The sequence below is a fragment of the Pelobates fuscus genome, chromosome 4 (genome assembly GCF_036172605.1).
Source record: "Pelobates fuscus isolate aPelFus1 chromosome 4, aPelFus1.pri, whole genome shotgun sequence".
NCBI lineage: Eukaryota > Metazoa > Chordata > Amphibia > Anura > Pelobatidae > Pelobates > Pelobates fuscus.
This window is the reverse complement of record NC_086320.1, coordinates 73,863,597-73,891,494: the sequence shown is the minus strand read 5'-3', so window position 1 is coordinate 73,891,494 and position 27,898 is coordinate 73,863,597. Positions and strand designations below refer to the sequence as shown.

Here is a 27,898-nt window from a genome sequence, read left to right as displayed (position 1 = left end):
CTTATGGTTATTGATTGTGAGTTCCCACCTCTCACAGCCAAAATCTTATAAAAACACATTTTTCTTTTCAACTGATTTTTCTTTTCTTTTTTTCTTAACTGTTTTAAGTTATGGATCTATTCACTAAATCAACTGGTACCATTAGGCACGAATAACCAAGTTTAAAACAATGTGACTAAGACTTTTTCTATCTCAACTATTTTAGTCTAATATGAGTAAGTTAGTTCTCATCATAACTTGACACGGATAGACACTCAGTGCTAGACAAAGTAGCACACTGCTGCATACATACTTGTCAATTTCAGAATAGGACAATACCAGTTTTCACAATTCCCAGAATTCACGTGACATCATTTTAATATTCATTATAATAGAAAATAATGCACTACTGACATTGAAGCAATTCATATTATTGGTGACATGCCCACAGAAGCCACAGAAGAAAGGGAGTGTTGTCGCACTTGCTCCAGAATGACAAAATCACCCCTGTATGAGCTGAATTCCCTTAGAATACTTGCTAAGTGTAGAGCAAGAATATTTAAACATGCTCTCACGCTACCCTACCTATAACGCAGGACTCGCAGAAAACACCCGAGATGATAGACAGAGGCGGAAAATCAAGACTGTCTAGCCAAATTTGAGTCTCTTAGCAAGTATCCTGCATGAACATTCTTTTTTGATAGTGGTTAATAAGATGCTTAGGTAAAAAAAAAAAACATTTTCAATATTTCTCTGGTATTTGTGTATTTTATAATAAATTAAAGGGATCTGTGTGTGTATTTCTTATACAAACTATATTGTCTACCTAACAAGAAGTAAATAAGCAACAAATAATATATTACTCACAAAAAAAAATAAAAAAAAATGGGAGGGGGGTAATTTAGAAAATGTAGCACAACCATAGTTAACATTTAGTTAGCTGGTTGACTGGAGTGTTATTTTTTTTCCACATTACATCTGTTATCTTTTTCTACAACAATTATTTGCCTACGACAAACAATTCAGGAATACTGATATACAAATTTAATTTGGAAAAATACTCAGATGAACTTGCTGCATTCCCAGACACATATAAAGAAAGAAACCTAAAGTCACATGCACGTGTAAACAAGATGTAGCCAACAGTAACAGTAGCAGTTATGGACAATGTTTATGTTTACGTTGCTGAGTGACAATCACCTTAATTATCTGTACATTCTTAGGTGTACCATATGACGCCAAAGTCACATATTTAATCAAAGAAAACAAGCAAGCGTCACTAGTTTACTTTATATTGTTTGCAACTTTTCATTAAGGTTCCTAGTTTACATGCAGTTTTTTTTTTTTTTTTTACCTTTTCAGCTAAATTTAGAAGGGACTCTTTTAGTAAAGTGATGGTGAACTTGTGGTATGGCATGGCTGTCACTGTTTAAAAAAACAACTGTCATCAAATGTTCACTTACATTTAATGAAAATTAAATATATTTTTCAGAGATTGATTTGTACATCGCATATTATTATTTTTATTATTGGTTATTATTTATATAGCGTGTTTTACAATAAGAGGGGAATCTACCAAATGAGACAATAACAAAATGTAAAAGGAAAAAAAAGTAGTTGAGGACCCTGCTCAAACAAGCTTACAATCTAGAGGAGGTGGGGTATAAAAACACAGTAGGAAGGGTGTTAAGGGAGGCAGCAAATAGACATGGTGGGAAAGTAGCAGAACTGGAGATGACAATGTGGCCCTTTAGGAGAGAGCAAGTGGGAGGATTGAGAGATATAAGTTACTCTTGGAGGCCATAAGCAATCCTGAAGAGATGGGGTTTGAGGGATGGAAGACTAGGGGAGAGTCTAAGGGTAGGCACGCTGTTCCAAAGGAAAGGAGCAGCCCATGAGAAGTCTTGCATTCGTGAATTTGCAATAAGGGTGCGAGCAGCAGACAGGATAAAGTCACCATAAGAGCGGATAGATCGAGAGGGGACATATGAATCAGTGTAGAAATTTAAGAGGGGCTAGAGTTGGTTAGGGCTTTATAGGTAAGGGTTAGTATTTTAAATTGACACCTGTAGGGTATGGCTTTGCACCATCACTCACACACACTGCACCCCTGACACTCGCAGCACCCTCACACACACACACTGCTTCCTAACACGCACATAGCAACCTCACGCAAACACAGCACCCATCACTCACACACAGCATACACATACTACACCCCTTACACACACACACAGCACCCTCACACACACACTGCACAATACGCTTTCCTAGCATTATTTTCTCCTGGTATCCAGTGGTGTATCCTGTTTTTGTGCTGCCCTCTTCCCCGCCTTCTAAATACACACACACATACACTAGCTAACAGACACGCATACACTCTCACTAACAGACACACACAAACTAACAGACACACACACTCACTAACAGATACACACACTCACTAACAGACACACACAAACTAACAGACACACACACTCACTAACAGACACACACACACTCACTAACAGACACACACACTAACAGACACACATACATACACACACTAACAGACACACAATCACTAACAGACACACACACACACACACACACACTAACAGACACACACACACTAACACACATATTTTTTTTAAATTCAATCCCCCCAGCCTCCTTACTTTTGGGAATGCTGGGGTGGATTCTCATTTCCCTGGGGTCCAGTGGGACTGCTGGGCTGCCGGCCGGTGACTGCCGGCGGCCGAGGGAGCACTGATCCTCCTGTTCAGCTCCTTCGCGCGCCGCAGAGTTATGCCGAGAGCCGGAATATGACGTATTCAAGCCCGCCCGGATTGTCAGTTAGCCACCAGGCTAACAAGACATTTGCCTGGGCATTTGGGGGTGGCTTTTTTTGCCGCCGCCTGGAAAGTGCCGCCCAAGGCAAATGCCTTTTTTGCCTCGCAGCTAATACATCTCTGCTGGTATCCCATCTATGGAGACACAAGAGACAAATTTCAAGCAAACACAGTGCAAGCATGTTATTAAATTTGCTTGCACTGTGCAGAATACAGGGTCTTTTTTCATGCTAGATCTCTTCAGCAGAGTTCTGTGCATGGGCTGCCCTGGAAGAGCATTGAACCAACCTGCTTACTTTGTGATGGGGCGTGCTTGTCATTGGTGATGACAAAACACACCCTATCTGGCACCGCCTCCTTTTTAGTGGGCCGCTGTAATTAAAAAATGCCCGGGCCAAATTTTCTTCCCAGTCCGGCCCTGTTCATCACAGATTGAAGGGGGGCAGTACAGCTTCTGGGGAGACCAATTAGGAGGGAATTACAGTAATCCATGCAAGAGATTACTAGAGCATGAACAAGCTCCTTGGCAGCATCTTGGGTAAGAAAGGGGCGTATGCTGCAGCAGAGCTGCAGACCAGAGGTTGTACTGGGCTCTCTTTCAGGGCAGACTGAGTGGTGGGGCCCCGCACCTGGTGGCATACAGGGCCCGACAGGCTATAGAAGCTGCACTGAACAGAGCAGTTAACTAGTCTGTGACATATTGAAATTTGAAATCTCACTTTAGTAAATAACCCTGTTAATATATAACTGTCTGAAAACATTAAACATTGAACCGACAGCACACACCAGCCACCATAACAACTTCAATGAAATCAAGAGGTTATGATGCCTAGACTGTCCCTTTAACTGGTTAAGCAATCAGTATTGCTCATGTACTCATGTCTTGTAAAAGGAGTAGATATTCATTCAACTGCAACATATAGAAAACACCAGTACAAAACAAAATTAAGAAACAATCCCAAATATTTTACCAGAGAAAGGTAGCTCTTATCAGGGACGGCCTTAGGCATTTAGACGCCCTGTGCAAAAAATCTTCACAGCGCCCCCCCACCCCCCCCCCCCGTCATCCATGTATGCTGTAATGTTTGTGTTGTCTGTGTATGTGATAGTAGGTGTGATGACTGTGTGTGATATGTATGCTATGTGTGATATTTGTAATGGGTGTATTAACAGTGTGTGATATGCGTGTATTGGTTGTATGTGACACACACACACACACACACAGAGTCAGACCATACACACACACAGGAAGACATCCACACACACAGACAGTCATACACACACACACACAGACACACAAAGGCAGACAGTCTCACACACACACACAGACACACACAGGCAGACAGCCATACACACAGAGGCAGACAGCCATACACACAATCACACACACAGAGGCAGACAGTAATGCACACAGACACACACACAGAGGCAGACAGTAATACACACAGACACACAGTGGCAGACAGTCATACACGCACACACAGACACACACATGCAGATAGTCATACACACAGACACACAGAGGCAGACAGTCATACACACAGAGGTAGACAGTCATACACACAGACACACACTGGCAGACAGTCATATATACACACACACACAGGCAGACAGTCTCACACACACAGACACACACAGGCAGACAGTCAGTCATACACACAGACACAGACAGTAATACACACAGACACACACAGAGGCAGACAGTAATACACACAGACACACACAGTCATACACACAGACACATACAGAGGCAGTCATACACACACACACAGACACACACAGGCAGACAGTCATACACACACAGACAGTAATACACACAGGCAGAGAGTCACACTCACCTGACAATCCCACAGTTATCTGTGGAGTTCATTGTGGAGGCAGTGCAGCTCCTGGTGACTGTTTGGTGGGGAAGCAGCGACTCCTCCATGGAGCAGTTTTCCGGCGCTTTTAGCTCCGCCCCCGCCGCACGGTAAGCTCCGCCCCCGCTGCAAATTTGAAAAAAAAAAATAATTTTTTTTTTTAAATCCCGGCCGGCTGTGCGGCCGCACGGCGCCCCCTGCTCCATGGCGCCCTGTGCGGCCGCACAGCTCGCACACCCCTAAGGCCGGCCCTGGCTCTTATCCACCTTTCCAGATAGTGTGAAATGAATATTATGAAAGCCTATATACTGTGACAATAATGAGATCAATATATCTTTGCTTTGCTAAGGAGTGCACCAGTTGTGGGCATCTCCAGACATGAACAAAAATCTTCTACAATGCCAAGCGCTGAATCACAGTTAATTAAAACCCCACCTTGGCCAAGCATGTTATCAGAATGGAAGGTTGAAAATGAAAAGAATTATATATATTTTTATACTTTATTCAAGTGTGAATGTTATGAACATAGTTTTACATTTATACCGAAAAATGGAACCAGAAACCTAGTTGCATAACTAAAACCAATAGCCAAACTATGCCATGAATTGTTGAAGATCAAATGCAGAATGTAAAAAAAAACCTGAAGTCCTCAGCACCGTTTCAAGTTGTTCTAGCTCTCGTTATTACCTTCACTGCTAGGCTCTTCATTTTCTGACACTGCATCCTCCCCATTAGCTTTTAATTTGTCACTCTGCAGTTTTGGCATACTCTCTATTGTCATTAAATAAAAAACCCTGCTTCCCAGGACACATTGTGCTGCCAGGGCCTAAGGATGAAATGCTGCACCCTCCCGCTCCCCCAGTGTGTGTTGTGAATGCAGTGTCTGTGTAAGGGGTACAGTGTGTATATTGTATGCAGTGTGTAGTGAATGCATTGTGTGCATGTGTATAGTGAATGCAGAGTGTGTGTGTATAGTGGATGCAGTGTCTGTATTTGTGTAATAGATGTGTATTGTATGCAATGTGTGTAATGGATGCAGAGTGTGTGCGCGTAGAGTTTAAGCAGAGTGGGTGTTTGTGTAGTGGATGCAGAGTGACTTGTGGAAGAAGGGCTAGTGCAAGCATTTTTGACCACTCAACGATGCATTTTGTATCCCTTTTATGCGTCATATCCCATCTTTTCAATGTCTTACCACTTGTAATGTATTTTAACCCCCTTTTGTGTCTTAAATCCCATTTAGTATATTGTATCCCCCATTTTCCCCTTTGTGTCTTACACTCCCCTTGTGTGTCTCTTACTTTTCCCTTTGTGTGTCTCTTACTTCCCTCCAGCCCCTTATGTGTCTTTTACTCCCCCCCTGCCCCTTTGTATGTCATTCTCCTCCTCCACCTTTGTGTGTCATTATCTCCTTCCCCAGCTCTGCTGTGTGTGTCACTGTCCTCTTCCCAAGTCCCTCTGTGTGTCATTGTCCCCTTTTCAACTCCTCAGTGTGTGTCATTGTCCCCTTCCCCAGCCCCTCGGTGTGTGTAATTGTCACCTTCCCCAGCCCCTCTGTGTGTGTCACTGCCCCCCCCCCCGCCCCACCACAGCCCCCATAACATCCCCACTACAGTTCCTCTTACCTAATTGCAACCTATATTACCCACACCCCCTTTCCCAAATTTCCACAACCTACTTCAGCCCCTATCCCCCCACTACATTTCCTAACCCCCATTTACAGCTCATATTCCCCACTACAGCCCCTAGCCCCCAATACAGCCCAGTCACCTTACTCAGACCCTGTCTACTGGCTTTAGAAGTGTAAGGTTTGTGTGTGAGTATGTCTATGTGTGTCAGTATGTCTGTGTGTGTGTTAATATGTCTGTGTATGTGTCCGTATGTCTGTGTCAGTATGCCTGTGTGTGTGTGTGTGTGTGTGTCAGTATATCTGTGTGTGTGTGTGTGTCAGTATGTCTGTCTGGGTGTGTGCAAGTATGTCTCTGTGTGTGTGCCAGTTTGTCTGTGTATGTGTGTGTCAGCCAGTATGCCTGCGTGTGTCAGTATGCCTGTAAAAGTGTGTCTGTGTGTCATTCACTAAACTATGTATCTTTGACAATCCAAAAAGTATTATTTAGTGAATAAGCAACTTTTAAAATGACATTAAAAAGGGAAATATTCAGTAAGACCTAATTTTGGATTCCAAGACTAGATTTTTATATAACCTAAAGCAGTGAATAAATCAATTATAATCTGACAATCCTAAAGTATGTTTTAGTGAATAAATCCAGTTTAACCTGTCTTTCAAAAAAAAAATCATTATCATATTAAACAGGGAACTGGGCACATATATGGCACTCAAAGGGTTAAAATATTTCACTTTGTCACTGTGATAATTAAAGGGTTACTCCACCAGGACCTCTTTATCCTTTTGGAATATGAGTTGAAGTAGTTATGGTGGTGGTAGTTTGAATATGCAGCATTTCTCAATGAAACGCTACACAGAAAGAGTTAAAGACCAGCGCTGTAAGAGGTGTAACAATCTCTGGCAGCATCATTAAGGGACACTATAAGCACCAAGACCACTTCAGCTCAAATGACCATATATATTTATTATGTAAGCAAGATCATTTCATCTCCCCTGCCGGATTCATCCAAAGCAAACTCTGCTATCTGCCTTCTCAGGCGGTGGGAAGATCAAAGATGTTCCTTACCGGCCCCAAGGCAGTTTGCAACTGCAGAGGAAAATATGGACCTGGGCCTGAGAGGCAACACGCTCCTCCAACGAGCAGGCAGGTTGGAGCGTTGCTGCGTGTAACCATGGCAGCACTTCGACACTACACTGTACTCGCGGGAGGAGAGAGTAGTCAGCCTGCAGCCAGAGGAGCTACAGGCTGAACTGCACACGCCACTACTGGACCACCAGGGATTCAAAAGTCTTTCACCTCCCTGGCCAAAGGTAAGAAGATGTGAGGGGGGTGCAGGGTAATATAAATTAGTTATTAGTTAAAAATAAAACTGAATCCCCCCCACACATGCACCACCCCCTCCACACAAACACACACAGCACCCCCCCCCCACACACACACACTGTATGCTACACACTGCACCCCTCACTGCAATTTGTCTTTGTGTGTATTCAGCAGTCTGTGTGTGTATTCAGCAATCTGTGTGTGTGTATTCAGCAGTCTGTGTGTGTGTGTGTGTGTGTATTCAGCAGTCTGTGTGTGTGTATTCAGCAGTCTGTGTGTAACAGTCTTTGTGTATTCAGCAGTCTGTGTGTGTGTATTTAGCAGTCTGTGTGTAACAGTCTTTGTGTATTAAGCAGTCTGTGTGTAACAGTCTTTGTGTATTCAGCAGTCTGTGTGTAACAGTCTTTGTGTATTCAGCAGTCTGTGTGTAACAGTCTTTGTGTATTCAGCAGTCTCTGTGTGTGTGTATTTAGCAGTCTGTGTGTAACAGTCTTTGTGTATTCAGCAGTCTGTGTGTTTGTATTTAGCAGTCTGTGTGTAACAGTCTTTGTGTATTAAGCAGTCTGTGTGTAACAGTCTTTGTGTATTCAGCAGTCTGTGTGTGTGTGTATTTAGCAGTCTGTGTGTAACAGTCTTTGTGTATTCAGCAGTCTGTGTGTGTGTATTTAGCAGTCTGTGTGTAACAGTCTTTGTGTATTCAGCAGTCTGTGTGTGTGTGTATTTAGCAGTCTGTGTGTAACAGTCTTTGTGTATTCAGCAGTCTGTGTGTGTGTATTTAGCAGTCTGTGTGTAACAGTCTTTGTGTATTAAGCAGTCTGTGTGTAACAGTCTTTGTGTATTAAGCAGTCTGTGTGTAACAGTCTTTGTGTATTAAGCAGTCTGTGTGTAACAGTCTTTGTGTATTCAGCAGTCTGTGTGTGTGTGTATTTAGCAGTCTGTGTGTAACAGTCTTTGTGTATTCAGCAGTCTGTGTGTGTGTATTTAGCAGTCTGTGTGTAACAGTCTTTGTGTATTCAGCAGTCTGTGTGTGTGTGTATTTAGCAGTCTGTGTGTAACAGTCTTTGTGTATTCAGCAGTCTGTGTGTGTGTATTTAGCAGTCTGTGTGTAACAGTCTTTGTGTATTAAGCAGTCTGTGTGTAACAGTCTTTGTGTATTAAGCAGTCTGTGTGTAACAGTCTTTGTGTATTCAGCAGTCTGTGTGTTTGTATTTCTATTTGGTACCAATTAATATAAGCTTTCCCCGGGGGGTTATTATGCTGTTAAGATGGCCCTGGTCTAGGGTATGTGTGTGCTCTGATCACGCTCCTACCAAATGTAAATGAAAAGACACTGATTTGAGTACGAGGACTTGGCCACTTCTGGCCAGGAATACGTTAATGTGAACGTTAATTTTTTTTTTATTTTTATTTTTTATCGCTAATGGGTGTTCCGTTTTTTTATTTTCAAAATCTGGTCACCCTGTATGTAAGTGACATGTGTCTAGGAAGCCTGGTGGTTGCCCTAGTAACAGAGAAATCCTGAGCATTTAATCTGATAGGACAGCCTACGCGCACGCGCACTCTCTCTCACTGTCCTGTGACAGCAGCGCACAGAGCCACGCCCACTGCTTCCAGCCCGGATACTTTCCGCATTAGCTCGCTGACATTCTAAATTAGTTCCACTTCGGGACACGCCCACATCATCACGTGACCACGTAGACGGTCACCCGGTTCGTCTATAAAGCTCCCTGGCCACGCCTCTTAACTGGCGGATGAGCAGCGGCTTCGCAACGTTTTGGTTTCCCCCTCCCGTCCATCACACAGCGCAGCCAATCCCGTTCCAGGTGGTTGGGAGCGGGGGGCGTGGTCACGGTTGCCGTGGCAGCAGGTCTGTGTGAGGCTTGTACGGAGGCTCAGCACTCATCAAGGGGGGCAGCAAACATGGAGGAACTGGAAGGTAAGGAGGGGCTTCCAGACACTGACAGGGCGAGATAGCACCGTGCAGTGACATACAATGGCTGCTGGGATTAGTATGATAGAGCTATTGCTTGCCATAGACAAAGCATGGAGGATTCACAGAGGGATAGATAGTCTTCACATGATCCATTCCTTGGCTACAGAGGGGGTGTACTAAAGCTAGACAGAACCTAGCTGCTCTGGGACTACAACTCCCAGCATGCTTTAGGGTGACTGGCATTGCCTTTACCATGTCGCTGAGCCATTGCTTGCTGAGGAGCATCATGGGATGTGTAGTCTAAAGTGTAGCTGTTGTGCCATGTAATGCAGGGCTATTCTCTCCTCCAGCCTCTGTATGCCAGCTGTGCTTTGTGCTAGCAGGAAAAGGGAGGAGCCCTGATGATGTACTGGAGAGAGCCCCAACTGCTACAGCCTTATTCTGTATAAAGAATTATATTTGCAATGCTTGTATTAGAGGGATCCCCAACCTCTCAGTCTCACTCTCTGTAAATGCATCATGGGTGGCTAGAGAGGTAGACCCCCAGCTTGTACTAGAGGGAGCCCCAACCTCTGAGTCTTATTCCGTATAAATACAAAATGGGTGGTCTGCAGAGGTAGATCCACAGCTTGTATTAGAGGGAGCCCCAACATCTGAGTCTCATTCTTTAATATATGATGGGAAGCTGAAGGGGTAGTCCCCCAGCTTGTATTAGAGGGATCCCCAACATCTGAGTCTTATTCTGTATAACTACATCATGGGTGGTCTGAAGAGGTAGATCCACAACTTGTATTAAAGGGGAAACCCAACCTCTGAGTCTCATTATTTGTTAATACATCATGTGTGGTCTGAAGAGGTAGATCCCCAGCTTGTATTAGAGGGAGCCCCAAATTCTAAGCCTTATTCTTTAATACATCATGGGTGGCTGAAGAGGTAGATTCCCAGCTGTTCTAAATCTACCTTTTATTTATTTTTTAATTTTGTTTGTATGCGCTTTACTCTTTTTGTAAATGGAGTGAAATGGATACCTGCCCACCTACCACAATGTGTAGACTTTGATATTTCTTTTCATATGTAGATTCTGGGGTGGCAGCATTGCAGTTTCCATTCTATGAACTATAGCCCTCATGCCTGCATTTTGTTAAGGGACCCTGGATACACCTCCTCTAATCACAGCAAACATCCTAGGCCAACAGCTGAGAATCCTCCTGTGTAGGTCACCTTCTTTAGCATAGGAGTGAAGAGTAAGCAGATATTTTAGTCACTTGAAGATCCTATTTGGGGTATGCGCATGCGGTGTGCATACAACGCTGTAAGAGTTAATTAATCTACATATTGAGGAAGCCACGCATTTAAATTGCATTGGAAAAGACCTGCATATATTAGCACATTTTTCAAAGCCTTTGGATAGTACAGCTATAAAAGATAATGCTGTAAATAGACACCATGTTATATTTGTGGATCAAATCCATATTTTTAAAGTTCGATAGTGGTGGAATGGGCTCTCTCTGTGTGTGTGTGTGTGTGTGTGTGTGTGTGTGTGATGTTAGTGCTGGGACATCTTTTGCATCCAGAGTGAAAGTACCTGGAGAAAGTGATCATTCTGGTGCTGCAAATGCAGTGGGGAAAGCCTTTTGCATCACCATCATGCAGAGAGAGCCTGATTCCCCACTAGGTGTCGGGACAAAACAGCTATCCTCCCATGTCCTTCACCACTTCAGCTGGATTAAAGGTGAGCAGCCAGGAGAGGATTGGGTGAATAAACTTGTGTGTGTGTGTTTTATGAATGTATACATATTTATGTGTCAATTAATATATGTGTGGGAGTGATGATTTGTATAATTGTATGATTCATTTTGCCTCTACTTAAAATAGAAAATGAATGGGAAAAGATATTTTAATAAAAAAAAAAAAAAATGAAATATACCTTCATCATTTATTTTCAAGCTGTATAATTTTCTACAATATCACAACACTTCCAATGCTGCACTAGTTTTGAAAATCTGTCCTTTAAAAAAAAAAAAAAAAAAAGTGTTCTTTTAGTTTTGGGAACAGGTGGAAATTGCTCTGAGCCAGGTACTGGCTATACGATGGATGCACCAGCACTGAAAAGTCCAGGCTTTGAATTGCATATTTTGTTGCTGCACTTGTGAGGTCTGGCGTTGTCGTGTAGAAGAAGTGTTTCATTTCTCTTTCCAATCCTTTTTTGATTCAACTTTTTAATGCAGTAAGAGTTTCATTGTAACGTTCAAAGTTTATTATTGTTCCCTTTTCAAGAAAGTCTGCAAGAACAACATGTTAAGAATTTGAACCGAACGTCTGAACACACTTCTATATGACTTTTCCCCCTGTTTGTTACCTTTTGTTTTGTGAGCATTAAACCTCCTGTGGATTTTGAGTGCTTGCAGTGGCATTCTATTTTTTGTTTTTGTTTTATTACTGGATTTAGTGTTTCTACGCCTGGCGATCTGTATTTCACCCATGGGCGACAGGTGGGGGGCTAAATGTAAAAATACTGCACCCACCCCCCCACAGGGGTAACTATGGGTCCCCAAGCCACTAGTCACCCCCCACCCAAAAAATAAAGCCCTACCTACCCCCCTCACGCTAAAAATAGTGAGGGGGAGACTATAAAAGTGAACACCTGTAAGTAAATCAAAATGACCTACCATTTGATGTCAGTATATTCCTTCCAAGCGCTCTAGGTATGGTGTAAAGGTGTATAAGCTCTGTGAGAGTGAGACTGGGTATACTCAGGCTTTCCGGGTGTACAAGGGAAACAATACCCACCTTGACCCTCCAGGTTGCCTAGAACATATGGGAACCAGTTGCAAGATTGTCTAGGACCCGATATTCCCCCTGAAGAACAAAGGGTACCACTTGTATATAGACATTTTTTATACAACTGTTCTTTGTTCAAGCTGATATATTGTTTTGATACAGTAGCTTGTGGTACAATCAGAAAGAACCGCGCTGGTTTCCCAGGACAACTTGCACGCACCCGGCTACAAAGGGGGGAGACCTCATCTCTGCACCAAGAGGAGCTGTTGGCAGTTAAGTACAGAGACAAGAAGGATGTGTACCTTCTTACCACCATCCAAACTGAGAGGACTGTGGAGGTCTCTGTACGTGGCAGAGCTGAGAGCACAAGGAAGCCAGTGTGCATCAAGGCCTATAACCGGCATATGGGTGGGGTTGATCTGGCAGATCAGCTGATGCAGCCCTACCTACTTATACGGAAGACGAGGGCCTGGTACAAAAAGGTTGCAATTTACTTAAAGGACCACTATAGGTACCCAGACAACTTCAGCTCAATGAAGTGGTCTCGGTGCCAGGTCCATCTAGGGTTAACCCTGCAGCTGTAAACATAGCAGTTTCAGGGAGACTGCTATGTTTACATTAGGGTTAATCCAGCCTCTAGTGGCTGTCTCATTGACAGCCGCTAGAGGCGGTTCTCACTGTGATTTTCACAGTGAGAAGACGCTGCCGTCCATAGGAAAGCATTAAGAATTGCTTTCCTATGGACTGATTGAATGCGCGCGGCTCTTGTCGCGCATGCGGTGGATGATGTTGGAAGAGCGAGGAGAGTCCCCTGCACCGAGGGAGCCCGGCGCTGGAGAAAGATAAGTGTTTAACCCCTTGAGCCCGGCGGGAGGGAGACCTGAGGGGTGGGTGGACCTTTTAACACTATAGTGCCAGGGAATTAGTTTGTTTTCCTGGCACCAATGTGGTCCTTTAATGCAGATTGCAACCCACAATGCATTTTTGTTGTTCAAAAAAGCAAACCCTGGAATTAAACTGACTTTTTTACAGTTTCAGCTCCAGATCATTTTGTACCAAGATGCACAAGCTCCCCAGGCGATGAGGGGAGAGAGCAGAGTTGGGGCTACCCACTTTATTTTTAAACCCCCCCCCCCCCCTACTGCGACAAACAGAATCCTCAGAAAAGATGCAGAGTCTGTTTCAAGAGGGGGCAGAGAAAGGACACAATCTTTTACGGTCTTGATTGCCCTGGACAGCCTGGACTCTGCATTGGGGACTGCTTCAAACGATATCACACACTGGTCCATTTTTTTAAATCTTTTTACATTTGCCGTTCATTTTTTTTTTTTTTTTTTTTTCTTTTTTTTTTTTTTTTGGTAACGTTTGCTGTTACTGAGGTTTTTTTTATTTTTTTATTTTTTTTTATTTTAATTTTACTACGCCAGACTATTTTTACGATCAAGTTCAACCTATGCATGGGGGCATGAGTGTACTCAGGAGGCGTTTCACAAAACAACCTGGAGTATTTTCTTGCAATAACCTTCAACAGGCTCCCCTAAATCACACACAAATGTGTGTGTAAAAATGAAAATTAAAAAATTACCACCTCACATTTTCTCCAATTTTTGGGGCTAAAACGGTTGCATCAAAGGTATCAAAACACTCCATATACAATACTTTGAGGTGTCAACTTTTCAATATATGCATGTTCATAGCAAGAAAATAGAATAAATTGGGATATGTAAAAAGGCCACCGCAAAGAAGATATATCAAATATGAACACATGTCAGAAGTTTGGCATTGCACCACCCAAACAACCCAAACAAACATGTGCATAGGTGGTATCACTGTACTCTGGAATGTTGCTGAACACATATTGGGGGTGTTACAATGTAACGTTTGTTAATTTTGGAGAAAAAAAAAACCATGTTATTTCTAAACTCAGGACAAAATTTAGAAACTATTTAGCATGGGTGTTTTTTGGCGGTTGTAGATGCATAACAGATTTTGAGGGTCAAAGTTATAAAAAGTTTTTTTTTTGTTTTTTTTCATTTAATCATATTTTATAAAAATGTTTTTATAGTAAATTATATGATATGATGAAAATAATGGTATCTTTAGAAAGCCATTTATTGGCGAGAAAATCTGTATATAATATGTGTGGGTACAGTAAATAAGTAAGAGAAAAATTACAGCTAAACACAAACACCGCAGAAATATAAAAACAGCCCTGGTCACTAAGGGGTTCAATTAAAAAAAAAAAAAACATTATACCTCTCAACAGCAGGAGGTATGGAATCACGGCGGGGGGCATCAACCTGTGTCACCGGCAATGGCCGGTAAGTGGGCCCACCCACTAAAGGGTGTGTCAGCCTGGTGTTAAGCATGCCAGACTGCCTGACAACCTTTCTGTCCTGCCCCCAACATAGAAGACCAAGCATACAGTGTTCTTGAAACACTGCCTGCATGGTCCCAGTGCCCACCGCGCAGTGCAAGCATGTCTAATGATTCTGTTTTGCTGTGCTGTGCTGTGCTGTGCTGCCTGGAGACCATATAATCAGGATAGCACGACGTGTCTCTAAAATAAGGTCTGTGTCGCCAAAATCGGCAAAGTTGTGAGACCTGTCATATAAGTACCAGTATTGATAAAATGCTATACTACAAGTAATGTAGTGGCTATTACGTCTTCTTGCTATTCTCCTTATATGATATGAGTCATCTTTACTGGACAGTTATTAGCTATTCACAGGAACTGTTCCTGTTGATGATTTTATTAATGAGCTTATTTGAAAGGACACATCTAAGAACGGAATTTACACAAGCACTTCTTACTAATTAAGAAAATCTTCTTGATAAAAACTCTCATAAATCTAATCAATTTAATAATACTTACATTTATATTACAAATCACTGGCCACAGTTTAATGAGATAACAAGTATTCTAAATAGGTACTTACTATATAGTATGATGATAGGATAAACTGTCATCTGGCCAAGTTTTTAAGACTGGTTTTAGATAAACCCATACTTGCCCTTTAGTGTTTCACATTAAAGACATTAATGTTTCACATTAAAGACACCAGAGTTTCTATATGGCTTTAAGCAGAATTGTCATTTTCAGAGACAATTACCCCAGTAAATACTATTGCAGCATTTAGTTGGGAAATAAAGTAGTGGAGCGAAGTGAAAAATGTTTCTCTGCTATAGTTCTGTGTTTTTGGTTACTTTACTGCCCCATGAAACCATAATTGGTACATTTATGCATGCTCAGTCATTAACCGATGACTGCCATACAACACAATGTGGGAGAATGTGGAGCATCAAGAACTGCGTTTGACTCCGTTCTAGATGTGAAAGCACCATCTAATCTCTGTCAAGGTGACCTGCTGAGCTTGCCCCTCATTCATGCCTGAGAGCATCAGATGTGTTTAGGAGCTGTTTAGCTCAGCAATGTAAAACCTTGCCGCATCTCCAGATGTTCTACATTGTGGAAACAAAACTGGGGCACTGCATCGAGACCACTTTACTGAGTTTAAGTGGTTTGGGTGCTTATGTTTATTCGTAAGAACCAAAAAGAATAGCACAACAACAAGGAGAGGGTAATCTTTCAGTGTGTGTATTGGAGGTTTACAGACCGTTGCATTGTTGGAAGTTCTCGCTGCGCTAGTACCTGTGTTGGCTGGTGACTGCTGGATAGATGTCTGTCGGTTTTGACGCTCTGGCACTCTCAGTGGTGTAAGTTGTTGAAATCCTGCAGCAGAGAAGATCCGGCACTCGGCATTAAGTCGGGTTAGCAGTTAAACCATTGTAAAATGGTGTGCCCCGTTAACCAGGGAATGGTACTAGGTTACTCCTACCATCATGACCACTGCAGCGATGGTAGAATTATGATTGTTGGAAGAACTCTTTATTGCCACTTTTGACAGTCTAACATTTCACGCGGCTCTGATGACCATTGCTGGTCTGCTAATGGCACACTTATCAGGGTTGAATTTCAACTCCCCAATGGCTACAGGGCGAGTAATATTTATCCCTGATATAGATAGGAAATATATTACTTAAATATATAGTGTGCACATTACATGTTTAAAGGCTGTATTTCAACAAATGTTGTTTGACTGTCTATTTTTGTAGAAAACTTGTCAAGTGAAGAACTCAGACCGTGTAAGATTTGTGGTAGAACGTTCTTTCCTGCTACCTTGGTGAGTATTGCTGCGTTACTAGACAAGATGTCAAACCGTCCACAATGTCATTTCACTTCCATTACATCAGTTCAAGAGGATTGTTTATTTTGGTTTTGCTGTCTGTAAATTTGATTTAAAATAGTTTGATACATTGAATATAAATAATAATAAAAGTATATTAACTGGGAAAAAAGGCAATTTCTGATTTTATAGAAGCAGCTTCCACAGCAATGTCAAAGTATAAAATTTATATTGAACTATATAAATGTCTGTTCCCAAATAATCACATATTTTATGTAGCAAAGTGCGCAATGTGAAGTGACAAGTACAATACTTTCAATTCATTTGTGAAAAAAAATAATATAAATAATAATGCAGGATAGTGTAAAACTGTAATAATGGTAAATCCATTGTACTCTATATAATGGGTTTATGGGTGCCCACATCTATTGGCATTGACTTTAGGGGCTGAAGTCCTGGATATCTACAGTTGATGTAGGGGACGGGAGAATATTAATATAATAAATAATATAATATATTTATATATATATATATATATATATATATTTTTTTTACATTTGACACTGCTTCTGCCATCTAAGAAAGATCAATAGTATAGATCTCTTCCAGGTTACGTAGGGGGACCTGGGTATTATAGCAGAACTGCATTGAATTCCCACACCTCTGTTAGTATAGGAATCGTCAAGCTTTCCTTTGTGTTTAAACCTCAGGTGTTCCTGGAACCTAGCCACGCCTCTGCCAACATCACAAGTTCCCTAGAAAGTCAGTAGACAGTAAAACGCATGTTTAGTGGATGAAACTGTACTTGGTTGCTAGGCACTGAGGTTCTCGCGGGCCATCTCCAGGCTGGGTGAGCAGAAGAGGCGTTAATGGGAATAGCAATTGAAATAATGGATTTGTAACCACTTCAAGCATTTAATATAAAGCGTTAATGCATGGAATAAAAGCTGGAAAAAAGAAATGTGATCGTCGACGAAAAAGGAAGGAAACAGTTAAGTATCCAGCGTAATACTGCTGCATTATGTTTCTTTTTTTTTTTTTAATTTTAAGTAGGTTGTTTTTAACTATTTATCTACAGTGTTCCCCTACCTAAGCAAGTGGGTTTGAAAAATGAGATTCTTCCCTCGCCATGCAGGTCTTACATCAGCCACTCTGCCTCCTTGGCTGAGATCATCAAGATTTATGATCTCACCCTTTCCAATGATTCAGAACAGGGAAGCATTTGGAGGCTAGTTCGCGTGTGTAGCAAATTGCTGGTCTAGGAGCAGCATTTGATTTAAAACCGAGCCTGACTTGGTTCTCACAGGGAAGCACCTCTAGAGACTATTAGGACGACAGCCATTTTAGATGTGTGTCTAACCCTGCAGTAGAAGCATTGCAGTTTCTACAAAGCTGCATTTTTGTTTTTACACTGCAGGGTATAAGGGCTATATAAACAAGTAGAAAGTAGTCGTGCCAAAAGTAGTAACATTTTCTTATAGAAACACAAATGTAGCAGGAAACGGAACTTTTTGAAAGCTCTAATTATCGAGCAGTGTAATCCCAGCTCAAGGATATGTAGAAGACTGGTATCCAGAAGATAGTGTTGGTATATGAAACAATAAATATATCTTTACAAAGGAGTTAAACTGGAGTAGTTCCTTCTCTGGAAGTGACAGCTCCTTTCCCGAGCCCAGTAAAAGCTTTTGAAATGTTTACTTTGGTGCAAAAGATATAAGTATAAATGCACCTGGGTTTTGGAGGTGACACAATTGCCCAATGTTATGCTCATGTGCTTCTCTGCACATTCTGGCATTTCCTCTTTTTCTTTTTTTTTTTTTGCCAGGACAACCATTTTTAAACAATAAAAACTGTTAAGAACTTAAGAAAAAAAAAAGTGGTAAATAAAGACTTTAAGCTGGCAATGGGGTTGTGCATAAATATAATGTGTAAGATAAACGTGCTGACAGCCTGCAGCTCTGATCAGCTGAGAGGGAGAGACAAAATGATCTAAAAATAACAAAAACCTCAAAAAACATGACAAAAAACCCCAAACCAAACAACATAGCAAGGACAGCCAAGTGTACTATTTTCCTGGAGATACCTCTATGGTGTTTGTCTGCATTATCACCAATCTTATTCTGCAGTGGGTAATTTTATATAAGGTGTGTATGTATCAATTTTAGTAACAATTGGCAGCCCTGTCACACTTTAATACTTGATTATGGCCTCAATCCCCATTTGTGATAGATGCCATGACATTCATGATATAATAAGGTTTGCCTTACCCTAATGTTACGAAAGGGTTAAGCATAGAATTACTAAATCACTTTAACGTACCTCTCAACTTTTCAGAGGGACACTTTAAAGCGGCACTGTAATGGCCGAATCCCGTTTTGTTTTTTTAAACTCTCCTTCCGACTCCACTACATATAATTGTTATCCCCAAACGCTCCTAAGCTCCCCATATTACCTATTTTTTAATCTTTATTTTCTGTCCTGGGCACCGCCATCTTTGTGTGTGTAGATGAAGTCGTGAGTAGCGGCATGTCTACTAAATAGTGAGCAGCCAGTGGCTGCTCACTGTTGTAAAAATACCCCCCCTTTCCAACAAATGGCCCCATGGTGGGGCTTCTATTAACTAGCGAGCCTCCACCCGTGGTCCGCGAGTGGGGGCTAGTCAACTAAACGGGGGACATAGGGTCCCTCTTGGCCCCCCACTTATGAGCTGCAGCAGGGGGCCCTAAATTAAAGTAGGGGGGACCTATTGTCCTCCACCCGACCCCACCTATGAGGGGCGGGTGGAGGCCCGAAATAAAAATGAGGGGGGACCTATAGTCCTTCCCCGGCCCACACCCATGAGCGGTGCATGGGGGCCCTAAATTAAAATAGTGGGGGGGGTGGGGGACCTTTTGTCCTCCACCTGGCCCCCACCTATGAGCAGTTGGTGGGGGCCCAAAATGAAAATGGGGGAGGGAGGGGGACCTATGGTCCTCCCCACCCCTGAGCGGCACGTGGGGGCCCTAAATAACAATAAGGGGGGGACCTATTGTCCTGCCCTCGGTGCCCACCCCTGAAGGCGGGTGGGGGCCCTAAATTACAATAAGTGGGGGAACTATTGTCCTGCCCCCACACATGGGCAACGGGTGGGGGGCTAAGTGTACAAATTCCCCCCTTGCCTCCCCACTCCTCCCGTGACTAGGGGCCCCAAGCCCCTAGTCACCCCTCCACCCAAATAAAATTAAATCAATCCCTACCTGCCTCCTTCACTCTAAAAATAATAAGGGGGAGAGACAATGAAACTAAATACCTGAGGGGAAAAAAAAAATCAGACTTCCCATTAGAAGTCTTGGATTCCAAGCCAACCAATCAGATTGCTCTGAGTCAAATTGCAGGGTGTGGGAATATATATAAGCCTTTCCCCGCATTGCTCAGCTCAGTCTGCGCCGTGCCCTCGCCGAGTGAAGATGGATTAATTTTTAGCATCAGTTTTTTTTTTTTTTCGCTCTTTATTTCGTTTTTATTTATTTGATAAGTTTGACGGGTATTACCGTATATACTCGAGTATAAGCCGACCCGAATATAAGCCGAGGTCCCTAATTTTACCCCAAAAAACTGGGAAAACTTATTGACTCGAGTATAAGACTAGGGTGAGAAATGCAGCAGCTACTGGTAAATTTCTAAATAAAATTAGATCCTTAAAAAAAATATATTAATTAAATATGTATTTACAGTGTGTGTATAATGAATGCAGTGTGTGTGTGTGTGTATGAGTGCAGTGTGTGTGTATGAGTGCAGTGTGTGTGTATGAGTGCAGTGTGTGTGTATGAGTGCAGTGTGTGTGTATGAGTGCAGTGTGTGTGTATGAGTGCAGTGTGTGTGTATGAGTGCAGTGTGTGTGTATGAGTGCAGTGTGTGTGTATGAGTGCAGTGTGTGTGTATGAGTGCAGTGTGTGTGTATGAGTGCAGTGTGTGTGTATGAGTGCAGTGTGTGTGTATGAGTGCAGTGTGTGTGTATGAGTGCAGTGTGTGTGTATGAATGCAGTGTGTGTGTATGAATGCAGTGTGAGTGTGTGTATGAATGCAGTGTGAGTGTGTGTATGAATGCAGTGTGAGTGTGTGTATGAGTGCAGCGTGTGGGTACGAGTGCAGCGTGTGGGTACGAGTGCAGCGTGTGGGTACGAGTGCAGCGTGTGGGTACGAGTGCAGCGTGTGGGTACGAGTGCAGCGTGTGGGTACGAGTGCAGCGTGTGGGTACGAGTGCAGCGTGTGTGTTGCAGAGCCTTGGTGGGGGGTGGGAATTTTTTTTTTTTATTATTATTTTAATTTATTTTTTTATTATTTATTATTATTTTTATTTATTTGATTTAATTATTATTATTTTTGTATTATTATTTATTATTTAATTATATATTTTTTTATTATTACTAATTATTATTTTTTTCGTCCCCCCTCCCTGCTTGATATATAGCAGGGAGGGGGGCTCCTTCCCTGGTGGTCCAGCATTGGCAGTTCAGTGGGGGGGGGAGGGGGGCTGGCAGAGCTGTACTTACCTGTCCTGCAGCTCCTGTCAGCTCTCAACCTCCTCCGCGCCGTCCGTGCAGCTCCCTCTGTCACCTCACAGTGTAAGTCTCGCGAGAGCCGCGGCTCTCGCGAGACTTACACTGGGAGCTGACCGAGGTGCTGAACGGACGGCGCGGAGGAGGAGAGAGCTGACAGGAGCTGCAGGACAGGTAAGTTACAGCTCTGCCAGCCCCCCTCTCCCCCAGTCTGTATTATGGCAATGCAAATTGCCATAATACAGACTATTGACTCGAGTATAAGCAGAGTCGGGGTTTTTTAGCACAAAAAAATGTGCTAAAAAACTCTGCTTATACTCGAGTATATACGGTATGTTTTTTTTATTTGGCCTTTTTTGAGGCTGAAGAAAGAAGGTTTTAGAAAAAAGAAGACTTCTAATGGTAAGTCTGATATATATATATATATTTTTTCCGGTATTTAGTTTTATTGTCTCTCCCCTCATTATTTTTAGGGTGAGGCGGGTAGGTAGGGATTGATTTAATTTTATTTGGGTGGGGGGGTGACTAGGGGCTTGGGGTGACACTTAACCCCCACCCGTCCCCCATGGGTGGGGGCAGCGGGGAGGACAATAGGTCCCTCCACCCGCCATTTAGGGGTGGGAGCCAGGGGGAGAACAATAGGTACGCCCTCTATTGTAACTTGGGGCCCCCACCCGCCGCTCATGGGAGGTGGCCGGTGTGGGGGGCAATAGGTCCCCCCCCCTTCAGTTTAATAGCCCCCAATCATGCGGCAAAGGAGGGGGGATACTGGGGGAGGGTTTTTTTTTTTGTTTTTTGTTTTTGGGCTGCTCACTGTTTACTAGTAGGGGCAGAATTACTAATACTAAGTAATCTTTACTTAGTATTGGTAAATTTGGCTGAAAGGTCTTTCAGCCTTTTGGTAGATAGCTCCCTGATACTGTAGGAATTAGGCAGTTATCTACTAAACGGCACGAATAGGATCAGAGTTTCATTCATTAGAATGAAATTCTGATCTGTACAAACTCCCGAATTGCGTCCTAACACGAATGGCGAAACTGTTCTCATTCTGTTAGGATGAAATTCTGTAGTTTCACCGGCGTTCTGTCTAAGTGACAGGATGTTCGGGAATACTGACAGTAAGCATCACTAGATCACAGAGGAAAGGTAAGAATTGTGGGAAAATTTCTCTGACCGCAGGAAACGGATCACACTTTGCTCCTCCGTTGGTCATAGATGGTCATGTTAAGGAAACCTCCATAAGACATATAGTCCCTACTTTGTCTTGTGTTTCAAAGAAAACTAGAGCAGACAGGAAGAAATTAAGAACAAATCCTGACAGAGGGAAAGAAGAGGAAGTGATTAAAGAAAGGTAAGTTCGGCATGACAGTGCCCCTTTAATTTTAGAGGTGTGACTGGGGGTTTAGCTAGGGGTGAGCTGCTCTTAGATTTTTAGATGGCTTACCAATAACAATTTATGCAACTAAAATTTGGAACAAGCGCTAATTTCTAAAATAATATATTGTACTATAAAGACTCACTACTGGGATTATTGTTGATCTGGAGCTCTGTTATACACTCAGACACAATTACAATATGGAGCTTCAAGAAAAGAGGAAAATTTAGGATAGAAAAGAAGGACAAGAGGGATTTGGCCCCAAAATAGACTGTTGGGAGGTATGCTTTAATGTGAACCTTTTTCTCGCATTCATTTATGGCCTTTTTTCTCATTTATATGATAAATATAAATAAAAACAAATTAGAAAAGCTAAGAAATTAAGCAAATCTTGCTCATTTACTGGATAATTTAAATCTCCAATCGTAGAGTGTATTGTTTCAAATCAAGTCACATGGACCTTTGCATGCTATGCTGATGTACGTCTTGAATGCATCTAATATTAGATGTTAAATATAAATGAAGGCAGCCTTCTGGAAACAATCACATCAGAAACGTCCGGAGAGTGCTTCATTCATTATTTCGCACATCATGTTTTTTTAATGGTAAGACTTTATTTTTACATTTTTCTGCCTCTGTGTATCATTCAGTGGTTGGCTATACACATACCCAAAATTCTGCAAAAGCCAATTCACAGGGACAAGGCAAGCAGCAAAACACAAAATACCCAACAATAATATACATTGATACCGGAGAAACTGACGGAAGCCAAGCACAGAGAGATGGACACAGGTTTCTTCAGGAAGGAAGAGATTCTTTATTCGGTTCACCGATCGGGACTCAGAGGGACTAATGTCACCAAAATACAACAAGTTCTGAGCCCCGGACAATAGTGCAGGCTCCTTATATAGGCACATAACTCCTCCCATATTAAGCTCCACCCGCACATTCTCTTGACCAATCAATACAAATAAGAATTAACTTCCTGCTTGACCGCATGGCCTGTCCAGCACAATGGAGGAGGGGAATACTATATCCTGTATTCTCGCACATGCTCCGTACACTACTGATCGTATCTTGCCACGTGCAACTAACTGATCGATACGTCAGCATATGCACGTACATATGCCACGTGGTAATCTCGGCCTACTAAATTTATTTTTACCGAGATTCCACCACATTCCCCCCTTTGATGCCTCTTGATATTTCACAATTACTTGAGGCATCACTTAACCTTGGTTTGCATACACCTCAGGTTACCATGAACCAGACCAGACTTTTCCTATGATGTGAATCCCTTAACACTCCTCTTCCTGCATTGGTTCTCCCTGATCTAGAGCCTCATATTTATATATGGCCATTATCTGTGCTGCAGCCTTCCTTTCTGCTATATTTTCTATCAGGCTTTGCACAGACCTAACTACTAAGGGGATAAGACATGGCAGGAGTAGACACAACATTAAAATCAGTAGGACTCCGCCTACCAATGCCTTAAGCCCTCCAAACTGCTCATACCAGTTACCAAACCAACTACTTGGATTGTACCCTTTCCATACTTGAGTAGGTACATGCGCTAGTTTAACCATATGGCTAGTAAGCTCAGCTAGTGCTTGCCCTTCGTCATCTATTTGAAGACAGCAATTGCTCAGGTTAAACTTCCCACATACACCTCCCTCTACTGCCAATAGGTAATCCAAGGCTAATCTATTTTTGTACACTGCTGTTCTCATCTTGGTATTATGTTTTGCTAGAAGATTGAGCGCTTGTGAGGTCTCATTAGTAATAATCTCAACCACCGCCTGTAACCTTATAATGCGGTTGAGCATATAAATTGGGGTTCTATATCCAAAAGTACCATCCTCTGCCCACGTGGCTGGCCCATAATAATCTATAATACGCTGGGGAGGCCATTCATTATCTTCCCAGGCGCCTATCTCTATGGGTCCCCTTTTCTTCCTATGATTCACATCATACACTTTAACACCTAAAGTCTCACCTGTTTCAATAGGTAACAAGAAGAAGGATGGTTTGAGCATACCCAACACACATGCCCCTTCCCAGTCCTGTGGCAACTCCGAATAGGCCTTCTTACCACAGATTCAGTACAAATTTGCTGGGGCTCTCCAACTAGATGTGATGGATAAATCAAACCACACGTCCTTTAAATTGGCATATCTTGCAAACGGGTTAGATGGTTCTGAGACACTTGAAGCCGACCACCAAGTTGTATTCTTTGTATCATCATCATAAGCTTTTTGCCCTAGACAAGTTAATTCTCCTACAGAAGTATTATACATCATTCCTTTCCTTGCTATGCAAACATAACCTATGATGGAGGTCTTTAATCTCCACTCAGATTTACCTCTAACACTCATCTGATAATCGGCTTGTGAGAATATTAATTGGTCAACTGCCTCAGAACCAGACATTACCTCCTTTGCTTCCCAAGGCCATTGGTCTCCCATGTTAGTACCTCCACACACATAGCAGTTGGTAACATTAAGACTACCGGCAATACTTTCAGCTAAATCAATGAACAGGTTTTTAGCGTTATGGGGGATCTTATTATCTATACTCATCTCTTCATAAAAGGAATGGTATACCTGATGAGTTTGGGAGGTTACCGTATCGGTCTCTATCCCTATAAACAATACTGTCCCAGGGTCTAAACCCGTCCCGTATATTTGAAACCCAAATAAATTACCATATCTATCTAAGAATTGGTCAGGATTGTTTATAAGAATATGGACTGGATTGCATTCCATAGACTTACAGTATGGATTGGTAGGCAACTTAGTCACAATCATATCCTTGTCTGCTGTCTGTCCCCAAGTTGCCCACCCCACACAAGACCAATATGGGCAAAAGTTGTATTCTCTATTTGGGCATCTAGGACTCACATACTTATTTTTACTGCTGGGACAAATATATTTATCATTAGACCCATACGTTCTCTCACATCTAAGATCCCCACATACATTCCACGGCTTTCTACCACTTGATATCGCCTTACATGCATCAAATAGCAGAACACCCGAAGAATGTACGGATTCTAATACCGTTTTATTTATTAGGGTCCCCTGAGGATCTCCATTCCTGAGAGTCAACCAAATTGTACGGGGTTGATACTCTGGATTGAAGCACTTAGGTTCTCCTACCCCTAGATGGCATACACTATACTCTACATTTAAGTATCTACACCTAGACACATCACCTTTACACTCATATTGCGAATGCCAAATTAGGGTCTGGGAAATATGGTTACCTGTTCTTGTAGTCTTAATGCATACCTCACAGCTAGGAGTGTCGGTACCTCTACCTTCCTGAATATAAAAATACATATAAATAAACATTATCATAAGCACATCTTTCGTCGGCATCCTCAGTCTTCGTCCGTGCGATGGCACCTCAGCTTCCAGGATGTAAGGGCTGCTGGGACAGGAGTTCTGCTCGTCTTCACAGGGGTCCCTTCGAGACTTTAACTGACTTTTAAATCACTCGTTGGTGAGCGGACAGGCTTTATTATGGCCGTCTCACTCACTTACCAATCTCTGAAACAATAAAATTTGTAATCCACAAGGTTCCTCGTCACTCCGACTGAGTCGTGCGCTTTAACCGGATCTTGCAGGGATTCTCTGGATCTGCTGTAACTTGCCAAGAATCGACCGCTGCTGGTTTAACCCTGGAGTGATGTATCCACGGAGTCACTTCGGCCACTTTTATCGCTGTAGGGGTAGACAAAAGAACAACATAAGGACCTCTCCACTTGGGCCCTAACGGTACATTATTCCACTCTTTAATCCACACTTGGTCTCCTGGGTGGTAACTATGAACAGGGGGATAAATATTCACAGGTAATCTATCTTGTACCCATTTCTGTACCTCCTCCATAGTCTTACCCAACTCTACAACCTGCTGCCGAGTAATTCCTTCTCCCAACTGACTCAAATCCCCCCTTAAGTTACCAAGTACGGGAGGTGGACGCCCATACATGATCTCAAAAGGAGAGAGACCCATCCTTCTGGTAGGTGTACTGCGAATTCGCAACAGAGCTATGGGCAAAAGAACGTTCCACTTAAGTTGGGTTTCCTGACACATTTTTGCCAACTGGTTCTTAATAGTTCTATTCATTCTCTCTACTTTACCAGAACTCTGAGGTATATATGCCGTATGAAGTCTCCACTTTATACCAAGCATATGAGTCAGTTGTTGTAGGCACTGATGAACAAAAGCTGGACCATTGTCCGATCCTATAGAGCAGGGTAGTCCATATCGAGGTATTATTTCTCGTAGCCGGAATCACACAACTTCTCCTGCTTTCTCTGTACGAGTAGGACATGCTTCTACCCAGCCTGAATAGGTGCACACAACTACTAGTAGGTAGCGATGTCCACCAGATTTAGGCATTACTGTATAGTCAATTTGTAGATCGGACATAGGGAGTCCCCCCATAAACTGAACTCCGGGTGGTTTTACTGGTCCTTGCCTTGCATTATTTTTAGCACACGTTACACATCTTCGTACAATGGCTTGAGTTAAGTTAGACAATCTTGGTATGTAGAAATGTTTTCTGAGAGATTCTTCTGTACTGTCTCTCCCAGAATGTGTCCCGTTGTGATAGTTTTGGACAATTTCTACCGCTAGTGATGCTGGAATAACTATTCTCCCATCTTCTAACTGATACCATTTGTTCTCCAAATACTTTCCAGGTTCAGTCTTTAACCACTCTTCTTCTTGAGCTGTATAAACTGGAGTCCATTGAGACAGTGGGGTTGGTATAAGAGCAGCTATATGTTCCACATATTCCTGTCTTCCTGATTCAGCGGCACGCTTAGCTGCACTATCTGCCATCCGATTTCCTTTGGTTACATCACCATCTCCTCTCAGATGCGCTCGACAATGTATGATTCCGACTTCTTTCGGTTCCCATACTGCTTCCAATAGTTGTAGGATTTCAGCTGCGTACTTGATTTCTTTGCCCTCTGAATTCAATAGTCCTCTTTCTTTATACAAAGCTCCGTGGGCATGAGTGGTTAAAAACGCATACTTGGAGTCCGTGTAGATGTTCACTCTTAAACCTTCAGCCAATTGTAACGCTTGTGTCAGTGCTATCAATTCTGCCTTTTGTGCTGATGTTCCTTTTGCCAGTGGCCGAGCTTCTATCACCTTGTCTATTGTTGTTACTGCATATCCTGCATAGCGGATCCCTTCTCTCACATAACTACTGCCGTCTGTGTAATATTGAACATCGGGGTTCTGGATGGGAAAATCACGAAGATCTGGTCTACTTGAGAATACTTCATCCATCACTTCCAAACAGTCATGTTGACTTTCAGTAGGTTGTGGCAAAAGGGTAGCTGGATTTAAGGTATTTACAGTCTCTAAATGCACTCTTGGGTTTTCACACAACATTGCTTGATACTTGGTCATACGGCTGTTACTGAACCAATGATTTCCTTTGTAATCC

General features: G+C 42.5%; 1 protein-coding gene across 1 annotated transcript in view; it reads left to right on the top strand.

The window, feature by feature from the left end:
* Positions 1 to 9,405: 9,405 nt before the first annotated feature.
* ZC2HC1A (zinc finger C2HC-type containing 1A) overlaps positions 9,406 to 27,898 on the top strand; it is a 75,207-nt gene continuing 56,714 nt past the window's right edge. The window contains exons 1-2 of the mRNA XM_063450366.1: positions 9,406 to 9,553; positions 16,448 to 16,515. Of these exons, the coding sequence (XP_063306436.1) occupies positions 9,538 to 9,553; positions 16,448 to 16,515 (84 nt within the window). The 5' untranslated portion in view covers positions 9,406 to 9,537. The remainder of the gene's footprint in view (positions 9,554 to 16,447; positions 16,516 to 27,898) is intronic.